At 38.7% G+C, this 16,265-nt stretch overlaps 1 protein-coding gene across 4 annotated transcripts in view; it reads left to right on the top strand.

The window, feature by feature from the left end:
• The window catches only part of adamts16 (ADAM metallopeptidase with thrombospondin type 1 motif, 16), a 47,785-nt gene that overhangs the window by 14,616 nt on the left and 16,904 nt on the right, over positions 1 to 16,265 (top strand). For all 4 annotated transcript variants that reach the window (XM_077576721.1, XM_077576720.1, XM_077576722.1 and 1 more), the window contains 8 exons: positions 1,464 to 1,666; positions 2,866 to 2,949; positions 5,153 to 5,312; positions 6,066 to 6,171; positions 6,255 to 6,392; positions 9,221 to 9,374; positions 13,522 to 13,617; positions 14,742 to 14,890. In XM_077576721.1, coding sequence (XP_077432847.1) covers positions 1,464 to 1,666; positions 2,866 to 2,949; positions 5,153 to 5,312; positions 6,066 to 6,171; positions 6,255 to 6,392; positions 9,221 to 9,374; positions 13,522 to 13,617; positions 14,742 to 14,890 — 1,090 coding nt within the window. The remainder of the gene's footprint in view (positions 1 to 1,463; positions 1,667 to 2,865; positions 2,950 to 5,152; positions 5,313 to 6,065; positions 6,172 to 6,254; positions 6,393 to 9,220; positions 9,375 to 13,521; positions 13,618 to 14,741; positions 14,891 to 16,265) is intronic.

Here is a 16,265-nt window from a genome sequence, read left to right as displayed (position 1 = left end):
GAGCACCGAATCTGCCTGCCTATGCCTTGATCAATTCCACCAAAATCACCTTACACTGCCTGTGCCACAAGTTAGACCTGGTTTTACTGAGTCTAAAATATAGTCTACTATTCATCACCAAATTGCTAAATATTCAAAGGTCTCCATACTGTGAAGTGCCTTCAGGGACTCAGGGAGTGCGTTCCAGAGTCGCAGAGCCACGGACTGGAAGATCCTCTCTCCCATGGTGGAGCTTAGTCATGGGCTGGTGGAGGGAGTGATGAGGACTGAAGGCTTCTTGTGGAGGTTTGTGGGCTGAGAAGCTCACTGACGTATAAGGGTGCATTTCATGGAGACACTGCTGACTAAGATGACAGTTTGTAGTGGATTCAGTGGTGAATATGTAGCCAATAAAGAGTCTCGAGAATTGCTGTGATATGGTCGTATTTACAATTCCTTGTCAGGATCCTGGTGGCGCAATTTGTATGTGCTGGAGTTTTTGCAGGATCCTGCTTGAGACCCCCAAAAGAAGCGAGTTGCAATAGTCTAGCCTGGAGGTGATGAAGGCGTCAACCAGTTTCTCTGCGTCAGGGTAGAAAGAGAGAAGAGTTTGGTAATGTTCATGAGTTGAAGGAAGCCTCACAGATCAATCAGCCATGACGTTTAAATGTGTCTATGTAAGTACCTGTGAAGCGTTCTTAAGAAAACATACATTGATCAATGACACATTCTTCTTCAAAAAAGTGAGTGTGTTATCTTACTATGCTCGAGGTAATTCATGGGAAAATGATCACCAAGCTTGCATGTGATGATAACTACATTATGGACTACATTTAGACTTTGGTTGACATGACCTGTGGAACACATACACATAAACGGTATATTCACTTTACACCATGATGCATGTTTAGGTTTGACTAATGACTTCAAGAACCCTGACCCTAACCCTATTAAACATTAGCCGTGTCATAGAGGTCTGAACTAGTACCACCACCATTTCCTGCAGAGCTCCAGCTGTCTGTCCCTATAGTGAAAACACACTGCGTGTTTTCATTCCCTGAGGATGACTTCAGTGAACACCTGCGCTGTGTTTTAGCCACAAATCCACATTGGCGGATTACCTGCCTACCATCTACAAAAGCAAACATTTAAGCCAGAAAGTGTTCATTGATAATTACAATAATTGGAATCAGGGAAGAGATTTTAGGGCCGAATGTAAAAAATGCTACGGTTTGAGGATACTGTAATAGTTGATGCAATTGTACTCATGATGTGAATCATCCCAAAATCTCGTAACCCATTCAACTGTGTAGGTGTACTGAATTTTGTAACATATGAGACTGAAGGCATTCGTATAGCTAGCAAGCTATAGCATTCCTTTGACAACTTCTTTTGCAGTTGCTTTTTGTTAACAATGAAGTTCCAATTGCTTTAATTTCCTAATATATATATTTTTGTCTTATCTCAACATTTCTTCTGCCCAGACATGCCAAAACCTCCAACAGAGCGCCCCTCCCCGCTTCCAGATGAGTACAAGTTCATTCCCAGGAAAAAGAGGGCAATTATCGTCAAGAACCAAAACAATCAAAAGCTCAATGTTGAGACACTGGTGGTAGTAGACAGAAAGATGATGGACAACCATGGCCACGAGAACATTACTACTTATGTTCTTACTGTGCTCAATATGGTGAGACGAGACTTTGTTATACCGTTGTGTCACACACTGACTCAATAGTAAAATTGATATGCACATATCCACATTGCTAATATGACCCATAATAGAACTAGAGCTGCAATATCAAAAATGGTATACAATACATACATAAAATAAAGAAAAAGTCTCACACTTGCTTGTTTGCTTGACTGCTTGGGGCAAGGTGACACTTTCTCTTTTGCTGTCTTTAATTTGTGGTTAAGTGAATGCCATTCTGACTTATCAGATAGAACCCATCTGAAAACATGACACTGATATTGGGGTGAGCTCATGGCTACACAGCGCTGTGTTACTGCGTCACGCTCATTCCGTTTCTTATTGGCCGACGGGCAAATCCAAAGGCAATCTATCTATTTTGAACACATGGTTCCCATGTCCAAACACGGTCAAGTCAATCCTTGTCAATTGAAATGTAGTACGAAGTAAAAAAAATAAAATAAAAAAAAATAACAGACCCTGACCACACCAGCTCCCATGGGTTTCTAAAAAAAGCAAAGAGTGTACAGCTACATACTCAACCTCCATTTGTTAGACGTACATATAGAATATTGTCCATAATATCCCGTACTTTTGGCTGTGGAGCAAGTCAAAATATGATTTCACGTAAACATGTTTTTGTAATCATCTTTGCATGCATTTACATACATGTAATTAGTCTCATAATACGCTTCAACTATTACGTGAAAATGAAAACAAAGCGATTCACTGTAGTGGTTCTGGAATTTGACAATGGCTCAACTTTAAGTAAGTGGTTTTGATTGTCTCTTTGACCTCAGAGTTTTCGCTTTAATTTGGTAACAAAACACAGCTCTGAGTCAAGACATGTGTCAGTGCAGGAAAAAAAAAAAAAAAACATCAGGAACATAAGGAAGGAATGTGAGGTTCAAGATTACATAAACGCAGAGTGACATGTACCTACAGTATTTACTTAACCTGATTAAATGGCAAGGGTGAGTGAGGGCCCAACATCAAGAGACCGTTCAAGCTTTAACATTAAGGTCATATCATTAGAAACACCTGAACAGGCTACTGCCTATAGTCTATTTACTAATTGACATCTATGATCTATCTGTCTTTCGGTTTCTTTTTGATTTAATGAATGTTTAAGCTATGCTTACAATTGATAAGGAGGTGCCAAAGTCTCTGCTTACAGTATCCTGTGTCGTGTGTAGGTGTCAAGCCTCTTCAAAGATGGTACCATAGGAGGGAGCATCAATATCGTTATAGTGGGACTTGTGCTACTTGATGAAGAGCAGGTGAGAATATGTTGAGGAAAAATTTTTACTTTCAGATAACATAAAGACCCATGTGTATGTAATGTATATCACATAGAATATGTGTTGGTTTCACCTTCTCTCCAGTCACGTTTAAAAGTTGTTTTTGTTTGTTTGTTTCAAGTAATCAGATTTTGGTTTCCATTCATGTTTAAGTGATGTCTTCTTTATTATGCTCTGGTATTTAAAGGGACATTCAGTGATCCCTAGCGCTATCTAATGGTGAACTAATAATTTATCATTTTAAAAACCGACTGTTTATATCAATAGTATGCAAAAAAATATGTTGTATCGTGTAAACATTCTTTTTATATAATCGTAGATCTAGTAATCACTAATCATATTACATGGCTGTAGTCTAACCTTACTAGAGCTGCCATGTTTCGCATCTTCCTGCTACGGATGCCCAAAGGACAACTTCGCAAATGTAGTTAGCCCTGGAGGTGCTTGCATCGAGTGTCGGGCCCAATGGGTCGGCGAACGCTTACCTTGCACAGCTGGGGCCTGCAGATGGTCGTCACTAACTCCCGTGATCCGCTTGTCACTTTCTGCTCGCAAGCTTTACTAGCTCTTCCCGCTAGCCGCTCTTGTTAGCCACTCCAGCGTATGGCTCCGATTAACTCCCGCTAGCCACTCTTGTTAGCTGCTCTGGCTAATTCCGGCCTGCTCGGTCTTTCGGCGTCGCTCGCCGGGCTTCACAACGGCTGCCAAGTCGCCGTCGCTCGCTGAGATGCTCGTTTGCTCATGCAAAATAAGAATTGCTAGTAGGCTTGCAAAATTTGGTCTCTCTGAGCCACCATCCTGCGTGCTTATAATGCTATTTTTTGACCACCAGATCGCGCTATGGACTACACACTGTGTCTTCAAAGAATGCAAATGCAACAGAAACCTTACTATATACACATACTGCCCAAAACATTAGGTTCCTAATTATGAATGTAATTAGATTTAAAAACAAAAAACAAAGATCACACTGGTCACATACATTTTGCTGCTTAGAAACTTTCACTGTTTTTTAGGTGTATTTTAATATCGCTGAATCCGATAATGACATTGTTTTTTCTGAATTGGCTTAGTTTTTGAGATATTACATATTTTTGTTTTTAAAAAGTATTATTAATACCAAGGTTATGACATTGGTATTCTCTTTGCGCTACAACTTTGATGAGTTATTTCAAGCATGCTATATAGTATTCTTTAATTTTTAAGATTGTGAAAGTTGCTAATCGTTACCGTAGAGAGCCTTTCATAAGCAAATTATGTCTCAAGTGAAATTCAAGCAAAAATTCGGAAAACTGAAAAATATTAGTCGTAAACAAATGCAAAAACAGGTGATGTTAAAGTACAAACACTACAGCAATCAAAGTGCATTTCGTAAACTGTCAAAGCACATTAATTCAATCAATTAATTGTCAAAAATATTGATATCTCAACAACTAGAGCTAATTCAAAGATTCATTTTTGGGCTCATCAGCCCAAAATTACCCAGAAACCATTAAAAATATCTTTTGGGATACAAAAAATAAATAAATAATTGAATTGTTTGCCAGTGTAGTGCAAAGTTCTCATTAACGCTGTCTGTATCTGTTATTCGTTTACGATTTGTTTTTGTATTGGTATGGCTGTAGTATATAGTGTCATAGAAGTGCACTACCTAGTACTAAGAGATATTCAGTACAGTGGATCCCCGGATAATCATTGTATTTTCGTGGATCAAAAAAATAAATAAATATATATATATATATATATATACATATATATATATATATATATATATATATATATATATATCAATATATGAAAAAAAAATTATATTTTCTTTTTGTTTTTCATTTATCTCCTTTTTTTTTAAATAAATAAATAAATAAACATTTCCTTTGGATTTCCAACTATACGCTGATTTTTGCTACTTGCGTGCCAGCCAAATCCCTATCCACCACAAATAGTTGCGGGTCCACTGTCCAATATTTTAGTAACAAAACTTGACTGAAACCTTGTCAAGCTAAACTGGACAGAAAGACTTCTATAATCATCGTATCTCTGAAGATGCTGCATGTGGGTCTACATAATGGAGTCTGATATAAGTATTTTGATTCAGTCATAACTTCTACTATTCAAAATATTTCTCTTCATATCTTTATGAACTGTAATGGCCATCCCGCTCATGATTATCCATCTGTCCCAGGATGGGTTGGTGATCAGTCACCATGCAGACCATACACTGAACAGTTTCTGCCAGTGGCAGTCCACTCTTGGAGGCCTAGAGGGTCAACGCCATGACCACGCCATTCTACTTACAGGACTTGACATCTGCTCATGGAAGAATGAACCATGTGACACTCTGGGTACATCTTTGACACTGTCATTGTACTCCTTAAAACTATGCATTTAAACTGTGAGTTCAAAATAATGATCCAGACTTTTTGGGAGAATTCTTTACAAATGCAAAAGAAGACCAAATGTAAATTGAAAATGTATCAGGGCAAGTTGTTTTCATGTCACAACGATGATGTCATTCTCCTCATCGTCTTAAGCCACAAGCTTTCATCCATTATATTTCTCTCTATCTGGGAAGATGTCCCTGCCCTCTGTCACACAGTGTGACACACAAAAACAGATGTTGAAAATATTGACTGTTTTGTAATTCAATGAAAATAAAAATACACAACAGAAAAAACAATAATCCAAACTAAGAACGTTAGAAACATAATTAAGGCCAGACCTTTGAATAATAAAAAATATTAGTTCATCAATCAATAGTTTTACATTCATTACGGTTATTGTTGTTTTTACTTAGACCACAGAACATTCTTTGCTGTATTAAAATTTTTATATGAGGTACACACAGCCACACACACACATTGAGTCTTGAGTGAGTATGTTTAACAAAACAGCTTGTTTGCGGTAATGACAAATTTGACCACAATATTGTCCTTCATATTATGAGAAAAAACACAGTCAAGGTCTGGTCAATTATTCTGCAATAATTCTATTATTTCCTTTCTTTTTTGATTATATGGCAGCCTATTTCAGCATTCATGCGCAAACTGCAATTTTGAGTTGTAATATGAAACCGAACCATCACACTTTTATTGCAGGTTTTGCCCCAATAAGTGGAATGTGCAGCAAGTACCGGAGCTGCACCATTAATGAGGACACAGGTCTAGGATTGGCATTCACCATTGCCCATGAATCTGGACATAAGTAAGGATTTCCAACCCCTGCCATGATGACAAATATGATTGTTTTCTTCTGTTATACAAATATGCTTTGTTTGAATTCTTCAGTTTTGGAATGGTCCATGATGGTGAAGGAAACATTTGTAAGAAGTCTGAAGGAAACATCATGTCTCCCACATTAGCGGGTCACAACGGTATCTTCTCGTGGTCTGCATGCAGCCGTCAGTACCTCAGCCACTTTCTCAAGTAAGAAAAACATGTTACGATTACTGCTATGCTATATATATATTTTTAGTGTAAATAATAGTGCATGGAAGTCATATAATATGAGCATATCAGCTACAAGGGCTTGAAAATGATTAAATTACAATGTTCACTTGAGACTATTTGTCAAGGATAAGGGTAAAAAGAGCACATCACTTTAATTTGCTAAAACAATGATTAATAAAAAAAAATGCTTCTCATATAATGCGTGAAGCTTAAAAAATATGGCTAACTAAATTGATGCTTAGCATGAGAGTGGATGTCCACAAAGGCTATAGTTGCGTGTGTAGTGTATGTTTGTGCAGTAACTTTTTCACGCATGCAGCCTGCTCAGCCAAGCAAGCAAGTATTCATCGCATGTGCGTGCGCCTGTGTCAATGTGTCTTTCTGTGCCAGTTCGAGAGAGAGAGAGAGAGAGAGAGAGAGAGAGAGAGAGAGAGAGAGAGAGAGAGAGAGAGAGAGAGAGAGAGAAAATGTGTTTGTAACTAGATAGCGGCAGAGCTAGTGTTCCTACACTAAATTTATCAATGTGCTAACTGAAGGCAAGGCAAGACAATTTGATTTCTATAGCACATTTCATACACATAGACACAACACCTGCAAGCATTCACTGCCATAAATTCATTAAAAAATTAGAATAATAATAATACTATAGCTATTCATACTATTTGATCTGCTCTCTATCTGTGTCACAACAAATGGCAACAACAATCTGTTTAAATTAATACCACAAGCAATTCATGTTTTCATGTTTTTAATGGACAAACCATGTAAACTTTCACAATGCATAGCGGAAAACGTATGTGAACCCATTGGCTAATGACTAGCTAGCTAAAAAGCTAATCAGAGTCAGGAGTCAGTCAACCTAGTGTCCAACCTATGTGACAAGATTGTTGGTAAGAGGTGCCCCCACTATATAAAAAAAAACACACACACTAGTTTTAATTTTTCTATTCTCAAGAAGCACAAGATGTGAACCATAGCCAACAGGACAACAACCCATATAGGGCAGAGGTAAATTAACAACAGAAAAATATGCCTTACCAGAGTGGGCAAGTCAGAGTCCTGACCTCAACCTGATTGAGAATAACCTCAAGGGAACAATTTACAACAAGCATCTTAAGAATATTGCTTTTTAGAAAGAGGGAGAAAATTCTTCCTATTCTGTTGGTGTAACCAGCAACCATAGAGAACGTTTGGTTGAAGTTATCGCTCTTAAAGAAGGCTCAACTCAAAGGTTCACATACGTTTTCCACATACTTTTACATTTACATGTTGTCGTCAGTAAAAACGGGGTGACATCTAGTTGTTGTAAGATTTTTTTGTGTGTCCGGCTTAGATAAAGATTAGACATTTTATGATCAATTTATGCAGCAATCCATGCCATTTTCAAGCGTTCTTGCACTGCATGCTTCTTTTGCCTTGATATTTTGTATTAACGCAGCCTCTTGAATGGCTCTACTAATGTCAGATCAAAGAAGCTTTGTACAAGTCAGCCTCCACTGTCTAAGACCCTTATTACCCTCAGTCACCTATGACCGAAAGAAATCTGTGCCAATAGTTAGTCATGCATTCAAATGACAGGCAGCTTACATGATAGACAGAGTCTACGTAAAGGAAACTTACAAATGTTTTTGTTGGCATGAAAACAGCTTTTCAGCCCATCAGAAACCCAGTCATTCATAAAAGTTGCATGCATTCTTATCTCAACTCACCTGTTGACATATACACTCACTGGACACTTAGAAACACAATGTACAATCTATTGACATTGAATACAAGAGCATAAATAATGTGTGTGTATATATATATATATATATATATATATATATATATATATATATATATACACACACACACACACATATATATATATATATATATATATATATATATATATCTGTGGTGTCTTTTTCAGAAATGTTGTTATGTGAACAATGAAGGATAGCAAAACACAGTAGAAATGCACCCCCCCCCCCCCCCCCACACACACACACACACACACACTCGTTTTTCATGCGAAAGCGATATGGCCACTGCAATAATCCTTTCTCAAATATTTTGTCTTTTCATGCTCTTTGAACCCTACTTCTAAACTGAATTCCCCTGACTGCTGTGTTTAAGTTTTCCACATGAGAATCAGTGATATCACTTAAAACTGGAAATCCCCCACTTGTCTGAATAAAGTTTTTTTTTTTTATTAATTAATTTATTCATTTATTGTCATACGAGTGCAAATCACTGATTTTGGGATTTTGAAGCAAGTTTAGACCCCCATATCTGTTGATCTGGTGGTTGTCCATCCTCACAAATTGGTAGAGTGATAAACAGTCGCACTGTGCACAAAATGCTGTAATGGGGCCTCAGTCCAGTAACGGGTCGGTGTCACAGCGCCAACCCGCCGAATCAAATAATCAATTTGAGGTGCCTTCCCGTCATAGCAGAAGTCCTCTTACCGCTCCAGCAACATTTCATTCAGTGGTGCCCCTCGGTTAATTGACGGCACTCTGTGCCCTTTTAAGTGCAGCGTGAAAAGGGCTTAACAGTTGCAGTGTGATCTAAAGTGGGGAACAAGGACAATCGAAATCTTCGAAATTTGCCACACAAATTTGTATTTGTATAAAAGTTGTTTTATTCCATGTTCCTGCTGCTGATGATTTTATGATAATATATTTTTTTTTTATCTGGATCAGACACTAAACTCTAAAATTAGGTAGTTCACATAAAATAAAAATTATAATATAGTATCTTGAAATGTAAAATACCGCCAGAACTGACACTGATCCATTTCACCCTCTACTTTTCACCAGCTCGGCCCAGGCTTTGTGCCTATCAGATGAACCCAGCGGAGTGAAGGAGTATCGTTACCCTGAGAAGCTGCCAGGCGAGCTGTATGATGCAGACACACAGTGCAAATGGCAGTTTGGTGAGAAGGCCAAGCTCTGCACCTTGGATTTTAAAAAGGTACATTTTGTCTTTTTATGCATCATAAAATCTGAGCATCACCTTGATGGAGTGGTTAGCATTTGCACATCATTCCTACATTTGAGATGTTCTGGGTTCAAGTCTCAGCTCCGGCCGTGCTATGTGGAGTTTTCATGTTCTCCTTGAGTTACGCCACGTTACGCCTCTCATCTGAGCAAGCTTCATCTGTTGAGAACTCCTTGTAAATCCCATTTGGATACTAAACTGACCATATGTGTGAATGTCACTGTGAATACTTGTTTGTCTACTGTATGTCTACCTTGGGTTTGACTGGAGACCAGACCATGGCCGTGATAGGTTTCCACTCAACCGTCACCCTAATGAGGACAAGCAGTATAGAAAAGGGATGGATGGGTCACGCATTTTGCTGCTGTATTTGGAAGTATGGAACTCTATGATTTAGAGAATGAGGTCAAAGAGAGAAAAAAAACAAAGGGTGGAGGAAAAAACATGTGAAACTGATTGGGAATCTCAGGCTTGCTTGCACTTGTCATGCACATGCATTCTCTTTTTTGCGCACACACACACACACACAAACCAAAGAGTTTTACAATGCTGTCCATAAAATACTCTTGGCTCTCTGACAAAATACACACTGGCATACTGCCTGTGGGAATTGCTCCTTGTTCCTCTCCCGTTGTCAAATTACTGCTGATGTCGCTGTTTGACAGTCTGTCAGGGATTATATTTGTATTTGGAAGTTGACTAAATTGACTTCTTTTATTTTGCAGGTGTACCTAACGAGTGGGTGTGAATGGGCTGTTTGAGCTTCATTGTAAAGTAGCATAGTTAAAATGAACAACTGTCGTGAAAAAGTATCTGTTTACAATCAACTCTGAAACAAAAATATTTCTTTATTTTTTTCATAACTATTTTTAAAAATGTTTATTTTTTATTACTGAGCCAGATATAAACAGGAAATGAGAGAGATGGGTCTGATTAGTTTGTGTTATGTTATTTTTTCACTTGAGTAATATTCCCTCTGTGGTTATTATTTTTAATTTCCATCCCTTTCCCTACAAAGAGTTAAATCTCACAGCAACCTACTTAAATGAAGTTTAGCATACAGAATTTGTACAGCATGTTGAAAAAGTTTGGAACGAGGTTCCGGACTTCCTCATTGCATAAACATGTCATCCTTCTGAACATGCTTGTCTAAACACCTAAACATTACAACATTCTATCTTCAGTTGTGCCTGATTTCACTTTCACCTGGTAGCTTTGAGATGCTCGAGCCCAAAGTCTCTTCGAAGCAAAACTTGCAGTCTTGGTTTGTCCGTCACAAAACACGACAAGAATCAGCCTCTCACTGATCGTCACACCCATTTAAGTGGGATGAAATTTATTGTCCGCATTTGACCCATCCACTGTGGGAGCGATGAGCAGCAGCAGGGGCCATGCTCAGGGATAATTTGGGTGATCTAACCCCCGACTTCCAACCCCGAGTGCCAAGCAGGGAGGTAAACAGGTCCCATTTTTATAATCTTTTTGGTATGACCCACATACAATTTTTTTTTTTTAAATAAATAAATAAAGGAGAGCAATGATGATGGCATGTCAAATCGGTAAAATTACCGAATGAACAATACTGAACTCTCCAAAAAAATAAAAAAATTAAAAATAAATATCTTTGGTATGACCGGGGATTGAACGGGCGGACACTCTACCACTAGTCCACTGGGCTGGTCTATTTCCCTGTGAGATAATGTATTATATTTTTTGCAAAGAGTGTGAAGTTAAAAAATGGTGGACTTAACTAACTTCAGTGATTCAAGGAATTTTATCGTTAGACCAAGACACATTTACACATATGGTAGAAAACACGATACCCAAAGTCCCAAAGGGGATTCATCACATAATTGCCAGGAAGGGCATATTCACATGTGCTGCTAAAACGCCAGGGAGTGAATACCATAGCTTAGCTTAACTGCCATTCACATTTGGTCACTCCCACTATGCTCACTTCCTATCTTTGCTGTTTAAAAAAATAATATATTTTCTAGTCTTAAACAAGCAAAACAGCTGGATAAATAGCCCTTATGATGGACTCCAAGGTGCCTGTCAGCATCTGCGCTGCCTTGTCAAACTCGGATGCAGTCATTCAGATAGCAAGAGAATGGAATTGCTGAAAAGTAGCAGGCTATGTTTTTCTGGCAACGTGATCTGGGAAAGCACACAGTGCTCCCATCCGACTCTTTAAGACCACTGCTGAGAAACACAACCGCTAGATCATGTGAATTGAGTTTGTCAGTTGTGCCCTATTGTTCTTGTGATTGCGCATTATTATTTCTTTTTTTTTCTCTCTCTCTGTATCTGTAACCGTCAGTTCAAATGAAAATACATTGAAAGTGACTCTCTTACTTCAGTGTTCTGTTCTCGCCAAATCATATACAATGAAAGGAATTTCAACCTTATTAAATGACTCAAATGTCACTCCTTAGTCGAGTGAAGACTTCCGCCAAACTGTTATCAAGATCGGTGTTGTATTTGTATTTGTGCATCCATTTTCCAGTTAGCAGACTACTTACAGGTTAGTGGACGATGATAAGTGAAGAGCTGGTGGTGGTGGTGGGGGGGGGGGGTTACGCTACAGTTCCACAAAGCTGTACAGGTTTAGTTTTCCATGAGACCTATGATGAAAATGCAAATGATCGTCATTGATAAACTGGTAATTCCAGAACACCAGCGCTAATTGCCGCGCACTGTTTGAATGACGCAAAGGACGTCTATAAAAAGCTGATATAAACTTCAAGTTCATTCGTTCTGGATTCGGCCCTAAAATCGTCCAGAAAGAAGCCGTCTGTCCTTCCTTCCTTTCCTCAGTCTCTCCTTTGGTCTCTTGAGGTCTCCCTGATTTGTTGGAATTTAGATGTTTCTGGGGTTGGTGAAGGACTCTGGTTGGTGGCCCGGTGGGTGGTGGGTGGTGTCTGGTCGGTGCTGGATTTCACTTTCCTTTCTTTTCTTTGGTCCTTCCTCTGGTCTCCTGACGGCCTCATGACTCTGGCTGGAAGTGTTCGGTTTAGGTGAACGGTATGGGATTTTTTTAATAGGTTTTAGGTGAACTAATGAATACACACACACTCACACGCACCCACATACGCATTCTCACCCACATACAAAATTTAAAAAATTTTACATTTTTTTTAAAAGAGAGCAATGATGATGACATGTCAAATCGGTAAAATTACCGAATGAACAATACTGAGCTCTCAAGAAAAAAAACAAAAAAACAGAAAGAAGCTGTTCTTCAGCATCCTGGTCCTGCTCCAGGTGGTACTTCTTAGGGAAGAAGATGGAACAGGGTGTGTGTGGAGTGGGTTGATAGGATGTAGGACTTCCTGATTTCCAGGTGGGCGAGGGCTGCATGGATCACTGATGATGAGATGGCAGCATCAGTGGAGCGTTTCTTTATGGTTAAGGTCTACAGGTTGATGTCGTTTTTGATCAGTTTTTCAACATACTTCATGACCATCAGAGTGATGGCTACTGGCCAAACGTCTTTCAGATCTGTCACTGTGGAGGTCTTGGTGTTGGAGTGAGGTGTTCAGTGGTATGGTGGGCGACTCCCAATCTAGAGGTTGTAGGTTCGATCGCATGCCGAAGTATCCTTGAGCAAAATACTGAACCCCCAGTTGCTCTTAAGGCTGTGTTATCAGTAGTTGAATGTAAAGTGCTTTGAGGATCTTGTAAGGTGGAAAAGCGTTATATAAATGAAGTACCATTTACCATTTGAAAGTGTCTGTTAGCACCTCGGTCAGCTGGTAGACAGTCCTCCTGTACCCGCCCTGGAATATTATCAGGGCCTGCATCTGAGTGAGGGTTAATCCTTTGCAGGGTTCCTCGCGTCTGCTGGGGATAAGCTGAGGGACTTGTCATCGGGTGGTGTTGTGTATCTAACATTGGCCACTTGTTGTTGTTGGAGTCTTCAAAGCGGGCAGCAAAGGCTCTTTTGATCATTTTTAGCACATCTGATGCCTGCTGATTGATGATGATGATGATAAAGGTGTTGCAAATTGTGTTGTCCTCCCCATTGCTCATGTAAGTTATTAACTAGGGGTGGTAGTCATCATTCTTCTAACATTTGGCGATTAAACCAAAACTTTCTTTCTTTCTTTCTTTCTTTCAGGATATCTGCAAAGCTCTTTGGTGTCACCGCATTGGGAGGAAGTGTGAAACCAAGTTCATGCCAGCGGCAGAAGGCTCTGCCTGTGGGCCTGATATGGTGACTTAACATTGGTTTTAGTGCGCTTGTGAGATTTGAAATGGCATGGGTGATACAATATTCTTATAAAATCAGTCAACTCAAGCTGTCAATGTACAAACCCCATTTCTAGTGAAGGTGGGACATTGTGTAAAACATTAGAGCTGTCAAAATTGGTCAATTAATCCACAAGTAATCGATTATCAAAGTAATTGTTTCGAGCCATTTTTTTTTTTATTCAAAATGGTCCAAATCCTCTGATTTTAGCATATCAACAGTAAGACAGTAAGACTGATTATCTTCTGTGTTTAATCAAAATAAGACATTTGCAAACATCTGTTTTTACTTTTGAAAACAATAACTGAACTGGTAACATAGTAATCACTATACAAATACAAAGTACGAAATAAACACCATTCACTGGTTAATAAACAGTAATCAGGGAAAAAATGGTTTTGTAATACAGTTTAATGCAAAATGAAAATGAATCCAATTAGTCGATTAATCAATTGAATAACCGATAGATTAATCGAGTATTTATATATTTGATAACAGCACTGTAAAACATCAAAACAGAACTGACTGGATGGATCGCATGCGACAAAGCAGAGAGTGGTGGTAATTGTGAACCTCAGTGAGACAGACCTGACCTCTTGTCTGCTTGATCATTTTAAGCTCAAAACTAAATGCCTCCGTGACAAGTGTTGAAATAAAACAGGGCTCTGGTTTTTCAGTTTAGGAGACAAAACACTCCCAAAGTAGCACTCAATGTTGCATGTTTATTCTAAAAGGAAATGTGGTAAAGCATGCTTTGACTGATTAATGCATATGTCCAGCATAATCTTGCTGTTTTAAAAGAATCAGTATCAATTGAAATACATTATAATGGGAAATTACGTATGAAGAATATCTTGTCTGGTATTTTCCCATATTTTATTATGAGTTAATTCGACTGCTGGTAAAGACAGTGAATAAGTAACACAACATGTTCTTCTTCCCTTTTTACATCTTTTAAACCATGTTTTGACCGATCTTTTTTAGCTTAAGTTGACATTTGCTTCCAAGCTTCTGAATCACTTTTAAAGCCGTGTGTGGTGCTTTGACAACCCAATGCATCCTCATAATGCATTTATCATCTTTTCTAGTGGTGTCGAAGGGGTCAGTGTGTAAAACACGGTGATGAAGGCCCAAGGCCCCAGCACGGCCATTGGTCAGAGTGGTCGGCTTGGTCTGTCTGCTCGCGAACCTGCCAAAGTGGTGTCATCTATCGGGACAGGCATTGCAATAACCCCAGGTAGTGATGGAACAATACACAACGCACTTTTGCTTTCATGCACAACAGTGAACAAGAACATCACAAAAAGCATTGAACGATAAGAGACGAAATGTGGCAGGACAGCCAGTGCCTTTTTCACCATGACAACGAGCCTGCTCACAATACACTGAGCATCCAACAGTTCCTGTCTGACAATGCCATGTTTGGAGCAAGCTTCCTACTCACCCGATCTGGATCAGTGGATTTTTTTTTCTTTCCCAAGCTCAAGGGAGTCATTAAGGGGACCCGTTTTAAAGACGTGGACGATATCAAGATGACTGTTACGACAGCCAGGTGCATGAAGGTGTGGCAGAGAAAACTGGGAAAGTACATTTGACTCCAAGGGCATTACATCAAAGAGGAAAATTGATAGTTTGTACTGTAGTATGCATTTGAAATAGATCTTGTGTGACAGCAGTCTACTTGTCACCGATTGTAATCTCGATTAGTCAACCTATAGGATCATTTGTGAATTGCAGCTAATCATACTAATATGCAGTTTCTCTTTATAATTAGTGTCCAGCGTTTTCACCTGTCTGGCTTTTTAACTCATTCACTGTCATAAATTCATAAAAAAAAAATTAAAAAAAATAAGATGATTAAAAATTAGGAGCAAGAGGCGATTAATTTTTTAAAATTATAATTAATCGCATGACTTCACTAGTTAACTCACGATTAATCACACATTTTAAATCTGTTCTAAATGTACAATAAAAAAATTCTAGGTTTTCATACTCTTGGGAAAAAATGTAAACTAATAGAATTAACTCAAATGAATTTTTGACGTTTATAGCCGTCAACGGCAGTGAATGAATAAAAAAAAAGGAAAGAAAATATTTAAAATTCGAGGCATCAGGTGATTAAAGTTTTAATTGTAATTAATCGCATGACTTCAGTAGTTAACGCGCGATTGATTACAAATTTCATATCTGTTCTAAATGTACAATAAAAAATTCTAGGTTTTCATACTCTTGTTAACAAAAGTGGGGAAAAAAATGTTGAACTAAAAGAAATAGTTCTAATGAATTTTTGACGTTTATAGCCGTCAATGGCAGTGAATGAGTTAAGATCAGTTGAAGGTTGCAGTCTATACTAGGGCTGGGCGATATGACCTCAACTCAATATCACGATAAATTGGGCAGTTTTAACCTTCTCCCTCTCAGTGTTGTACATATATTGGGAAGCACGGTTTGCGAAAAATGTTTTCGCGATGGTACGGTGTACCTCTTGTCGGCTACTTTCACAAGGTGTTTAAACCCGTGAGCTCCACTGTAGCATGGGAGCTATATCGTTAGCTATGTGGCTATCACATTGGTTATTTCTACCCACCTCTTCTCGTATGGTGTCGCGGCTA

Source organism: Vanacampus margaritifer, chromosome 9 (assembly GCF_051991255.1).
Source record: "Vanacampus margaritifer isolate UIUO_Vmar chromosome 9, RoL_Vmar_1.0, whole genome shotgun sequence".
NCBI lineage: Eukaryota > Metazoa > Chordata > Actinopteri > Syngnathiformes > Syngnathidae > Vanacampus > Vanacampus margaritifer.
This window is presented reverse-complemented; position numbering and strand designations above follow the sequence as displayed.